The sequence below is a fragment of the Anguilla rostrata genome, chromosome 10, assembly GCF_018555375.3.
Source record: "Anguilla rostrata isolate EN2019 chromosome 10, ASM1855537v3, whole genome shotgun sequence".
NCBI classification, from domain to species: Eukaryota; Metazoa; Chordata; class Actinopteri; order Anguilliformes; family Anguillidae; genus Anguilla; species Anguilla rostrata.
In genome coordinates this window covers 44,747,957-44,753,857 of record NC_057942.1, presented here as the reverse complement: position 1 = coordinate 44,753,857, position 5,901 = coordinate 44,747,957, and the positions used below count along the sequence as shown (strand labels likewise).

The 5,901-nt window shown below is 41.8% G+C and overlaps 1 protein-coding gene across 1 annotated transcript; it reads right to left on the bottom strand.

Annotated features, from left to right (window-relative positions):
* Positions 1 to 1,023: 1,023 nt before the first annotated feature.
* LOC135233663 (vimentin-like) lies at positions 1,024 to 3,705 on the bottom strand. The gene is made up of 4 exons (XM_064297450.1): positions 3,156 to 3,705; positions 1,904 to 2,569; positions 1,564 to 1,618; positions 1,024 to 1,254 (listed from the first exon to the last, which is right to left on the bottom strand). Exons 1-3 carry the CDS (start codon positions 3,610 to 3,612, stop codon positions 1,572 to 1,574), a joined length of 1,170 nt encoding a protein of 389 aa, XP_064153520.1. The 5' UTR covers positions 3,613 to 3,705; the 3' UTR covers positions 1,024 to 1,254; positions 1,564 to 1,571.
* Between the last annotated feature and the right edge of the window lie 2,196 nt (positions 3,706 to 5,901).

The following is a 5,901-nucleotide window of genomic DNA, read 5'->3' as shown; positions in this document are numbered from 1 at the left end:
AAAAAAGTGACGCATGCGTTCAGAATCTTGCCAGTCAGTTAAAAAGTTTGTTTAAAAGATGTGTAGATAAAATAAAATGCAGACTAATTATGTACACTGAATACAAATTAATGAACGTTTAATACAGTGTTAGACAGAGGTAAAGAAACACATCTACTGATTTACCATTTACCATTCAACAGATTTCTTTCTTACATGGCTTTATTCGTGGTAAAAGGACCGCGGTGAAATCCAAAGGGCAAGAAAGAGAAATGTCTTTTTTCCCTTCGTAGTTGCAAGCCTAGATGTTAGCCTAAATATGACTATATAACACCTAAGCTACATTTAAGATTGGTAACCTGGTTTTATATCAGTCCAGCCCCGGGGGGTTATTTTATGAGCAGTCTAATTGAGATTATGCGTTGCCCAAACATGTCATTTCAATAGTAGTCTAACCTTGATATAAATGCAATAATTATTTTGCTGAAAGATTTGGTTGTGTTTTTATCTGTATTTATTTATTTTCCAGAAAGCGATGAGTTGACTTGATTATCCATATTGTGGCCAATTCAGCGAAGGACAGACCAGACGGATCTCTAGATGGAGTCATTGCACTCTTTTATTGAACTAGTAGGCTAAGCATACACAAGCACTAAATTTACAGTACTGGCCATAAGCGCTGTCTGTACTCTGCTTTTATACTCCAAACGGCGGCCCTTATGCAAATCCGCTGTGCATTCTCCGTGGCACATGACAGTCTAACCAACTAACAGTCCAATCCTGGACTATCTGCTCAAGAGCACAGAAGTAAACACTCGAATTGAGTTTATTAAACCTGCTGTGGATAGTGAATTAACCAGCTGTAATGTTAAAAAAAGTAGCCACGTTTTAAAAAGTTCTAGTCAAGAATCTAACACTGAACTAAGAGTTTGGCATGATCCACAATGTATGTGGGTAAACAAAACGACACATTGTGTAAGACATGGGAAAGTTACTTGGTGTTTGATTCAGAATGAGGTGCAGTGAAGAATCACAGAAAGCAGATTCATGCAGTCAGGTTAAGGTTTATTACGCAGTTCACTGCAGTGCTCGGCATACACGTGCAAATTATTCTTTTTGTTACATTAAGGAGGGTCAGGAGGGGACACGCTGTGGTCCACACAAGGCTGGGGACTGCATAGCAGGGCAGGCATCCATGGGTGTAAGTTCCATTTCTATATTTGCATTGGTAAGTCCACAAAATGGTTCTTGCAATTGTTGTAATATCTCCATGTGCTGGAAGATGAAAAAAAAAATTAACATGAATGAACACAAACTTCTTAGAAAACATTGAAACACAAGGGCATATAAATGAAAGAAAATAAACAATTTTTGAAGAATTTGCAAAAATAAACCTTAATAAAGTTCTCTCATGTTCTCTCTCATTTTGTATTTAACTGTAATGAGTACAGGTTGTTACTATGAAATTGTTAAGGAATGTTTTATTACTATGTAATTGTAAAGAAAACAGTTGCCAACATGCTGATTCACAGGAACTTTGCTAAATGTTCTAAGTAGATATTCTAAGACATAAAGCAATCATACATAAAAATTCAGTCTTCAATGACGTGTTGAATTCCTTCACAGCCAGTCTTGCTTACTGAAAGGAAACATTGAAAGAAACAGTATAAATAAAGCTTACACAGGTTACACTCATTTAACTAACAGTAAGGCAGTATAGACTTGACAGACTCTCATCTATGTGAATTATGGTTAACGTGAGGCCTCATCTACTTTAACAGGAATGACATGCCAAACTCCTCATATGCTTTCAGTTACAACTGATAAACATTATCACTGGCACATCATAATTAATCACTGGCTAATTACCATAATTAACACTGCTATGGCAGATCAGTTGAGACATTGTTAACAGACTATTCACCTGATGTGACCTCAGAGATCCCCAGTCTTTTCTCTTCCCCTTCCAGCAGCATCCTGTAGGTGGCGATCTCAGCATCCAGCTTCAGTTTGATGTGCAGCAGTTCGTTGTAGTCCTGCAGGTATTTGTTCATCTCGAGCTTGGTCTCCGAGATCTGGCTGTCCAACTGGGCGAGGAGTTGTTGCATGCTGGCCACCTTGTCCAGATGATTTATCTCCATGTCCTGAAGCTGCAGCTCCAGGAGTTCATTGCGTGAACGGAGCCCCTCAATCTGGTTCTGAAGGTCAGTGATCTGGTTGTGGAAGATGGTGACCTGCTCCTGCATGGACTTCATTCGGATCTCATGTTTACCCGCCTGTTCCTTCAGGGTCTCAAACTTGCCCTTGTACCACTTCTCGGCCTCCTGCACGTTGCGGGCGGCTACCTGCTCGATCTCGGCCCGGATGCTGTGCAGGTACGCACCCACGTCTGGCCTCTCGGCCTCCAGCTCCGCCCTCACCTTGGCGTCCTCGATCTGCTTGAGCAGGTCGGCCACCGCCTCGCTGTGCAGCTGCTTCACCAGCTGGATTTCCGCCAGCAGCTGCTCCACACGCCGCTCCAGCTCCGCCCTCTGCAGCGTGGCTCCGCCCACGTCCCGCCGGAACGCCAGCAGCACCATCTCCGCCTCCTCTGAGATTCAGGAGCAGAAGAAGGAGGACATGCAGGGTGATAGCTGGATCGCAAATTTTTTAGTGGAATTATTACATTATTAAGAGCTGAATCCATATGAAAACCCAGAGCAGTTCAGCTCTCATATGATCTAACCTATAAAGCTCATGGTGAGTGCCTTTACTAATTGAACTCCACTGGAGCCGTAACTAACAACGCTTCAGAAAATATACTCATGTTCCATTTAGATTTTCTTAGCAACAATGATATTCATATTCATAATAATATTTATCTTAACTGTTCATAACAGGTTAAAAAATAATATACATCAATGAGCATGTGGTTATAGGACAAGGGTGTCAAGCTCCAATTCTGCAGGGCATAATGTCAGTGTATTGTTGTGGTTTACTTTCAATCAACAGTAGATTTAGGCCTTGGAAACAAGGTGTGTGGAATCCTTAGCTAATCAGCGACTTAAATTAATCATTGAAGTTCTGAGACACATAACATCCAGGAGTCACTGTGGCTTACCAATGTTTCAAGGGATTAAGTCCCTTTAATTAAAAACAGGAAATGATCTCTATATGCTCTGATTATTGGAGATTACCTTTCAGTGCCAGCTCCTCCTCTAGTTTTAGCCTCCACATTTCCATGTCTTCCTCAATGTAGCCCCTTTCGATATCAGCTGCTCCCTTCTCATTGGTCAGTTTCTCAATCAGGTCTTTCAGCTCTTTGAACTGGAGCTCGTACTCCAGACCAGGTCCCCCCGCGTAGCGAGCCTGTAGATCGGCCAGTTCCGCCTGCAGGGCTGCGTTACGTTGTTCTAGAGCTTGGACCTTCTCAATGTAACCAGCGAAACGAACATTCAGCTCCTTCATCTGCTCTTTCTCGTTAGTCTGGAGCTGGTGTATCTCCGTCCCCACCTCCACTGCTGCGCCCTGGAAACCGGACCGGCCGCGGGTGTGAGTCGCCGTCCTGCAGCGGGAGGGGGAGGGGCTCTGGACCCGCATCTTGCTGGAGCCGCTGACTGCCAAAGCTGTCTGGGAGAAGGATGCACCTCTCATGGCTGGAAAGTATGCTTCTCTCCAAAGAACAGTCCGGTGGAAGCCTGATCTTTCCCAGTACTGAAGATAGATCAGATTTTCCCAGAGAGTGGTGTGGCTGTTTTATAGACCCACAAAGAATGTTGCAGACACCCAATGAAACTCTCACATGTTTTTGACATTTTAAATATGGGCTGATCAACAAGATGTAGACTTCAGACCTCAGGAGACAACATGACATATTTATGAGATGCATGAAGTTGAGATGCCTAGACCAGTATTCATGCCTAAGTGTCACATAGCTTTAGCTGCATGATATATGGGGCCCTTTCTGGGTATTGGGAAGGGCATTTTGCATGAGAAGGAATACCAAGTGTCTAAACAACGTCCATCCTACATATTTTTATTCCTATATTTTGGACAACATGCTTTCTCAGGCATAAAAAAACAGGCATGAAGCAATGTTCCTATTTTTGTTCATAATTTTAGTTCCCTCCCAGTATACATTGTTTAACATAATATATATATATATATGGAAATCTGATTAAAAAGACAAAACTCTAAATTTACAACAGAAATAAAAAAGAAATGCGTATATATTATCAAAATCATAATCAAATTCCCACATCATAACATGATATATATATATATATATATATAGATATATTTTAATTCAATCTATGCCCCTCAATTGTAGTGTAATATATTTTTAACCTCTGAAGGCCACATGCAGGAAGTTACAGTAGATGTGTTGTCATTTCCTACAGACTCATGTCTGTTTTTCTAAGTGACTGTGGTTCTTAATGAACAGAAACGGAAAAAATTCAAATAGAATTAAAAAGGTGACCGTACATCTCAAGGACTTGCCCATCCCTTTTGTAAATATGATGAATCAGCAACTGAAAGTCTTGAAGCATTCTTGGCTGGGTAAATGCTGAGTGAAGGTTTGCCCAGAGCAGCAAATGTCAGGTTGCAATCTGTGATGACGTCCGCCCTGCTGGACTGTTAAAATTTTTAGAGCGTATGCTAATTGACACAGAGGCCTTAACAGGCATGGCAGTTATATTCTTTTTCTCAGCCCATCATTAGATGTGTCTGTCAGAAACCATGGGACATCCTAACACCTCCACAGGCAGCTCCACCACTCCCTAAGCTGTTTTTCTTTAATTTGAACACCATACTGTAACACAGTACTGTGGAAGTAATGTTCTTCTTCCTCCTTAACCCTAGTGCTCTTACTCTCCCCAATTCTCCCTGCACCTTAATGAGTCCATTAGGTAACATGCGTCAGCACAATATACACACATACATCAATGTACCCGGATAAACAGTACATTCTATCATGCATTACATCACGAGGCAATTGACACAGGTCCCATCAGGTTAATGTTGGAGCTGTCATAAACTGTCAGTAGGAGAATTTAATCTAATAATGCATTACCCAAGCAACATTTTTTAGTATGGTGTTAAATCAATTTTTTCTGCCTATTAAATCCATAAGCGATTCGACAAAGAGCAACATATGCCACAGATGATCTGATTGTTTTTAAATAATCAAATCATAAACCTGCAGCTCCATGCCCCGGTCACCAGTGCCTGTTTGAGAAAGAGCCCCATACCACAGTGAAGCAGTGCGGCCACTGAAGGGGAATTTACACGCCGACTTCGTAAGATGGATGCAGCCATGAACATGGTGGAAAAGGCAGAGAGTTAAAGGCTCAGTTAAATAAAATATTTTGGCCTCATTCTGCGACTGTGGCAGGCTACCACCATTTAGTTAATTAATGAGAAACATTGCAAATATGAACTTAAAAAAAATAAAAACAAAGGAGCACATTGGGCACTTGGGGAAAAATAGGCTGGTGCTGGGAGTCTGGAGCCCCCCCCCCCTCCCTGCATGTGACTGGTACTGTACATCACATTTTACTTTTCATATGATCATGTTCTTGATGTTTAGAATGACTGAATTAATTTAAACATTCTGTTGTGTTTTGTAGGGTTCTGCTTGGTCACACATTTTCATGCTGCCCTGTCGTACTCAGAAACAAGAACAGGTTTCAAAACATTCAGTTATGAAAGTGTAGTGAGTTTAGAGTGAAGCAGTGTGTGGGCTTTATTTCAATGCATCTCAAATAGCAGCTAATAGTCTCCATTGTGTTGAAATCCCAGACCAGCTGGTAGAAGTGACTCACCACCACCTAAATTACTCTGACGATCCTCATGCCACCCACATCAGTCCTCGCTGTGAAAAGGTGATTCTCAGACGCAAATCCCCTTATGGCCCCGATCCCCCCTCCTCTCTCTAATGTG

What these genes read in the sequence shown, in the direction of transcription:
- LOC135233663 (XM_064297450.1), bottom strand. Translation starts at nt 3,612, where the DNA reads ATGAGAGGTGCATCCTTCTCCCAGACAGCTTTGGCAGTCAGCGGCTCC. An exon ending in GGAGGAGCTGGCACTGAAAG is followed by an intron (nt 2,570 to 3,155) that starts GTAATCTCCAAT and finishes CCTGAATCTCAG; the next exon opens with AGGAGGCGGAGATGGTGCTG. An exon ending in GATCTCTGAGGTCACATCAG is followed by an intron (nt 1,619 to 1,903) that starts GTGAATAGTCTG and finishes GTTTCCTTTCAG; the next exon opens with TAAGCAAGACTGGCTGTGAA.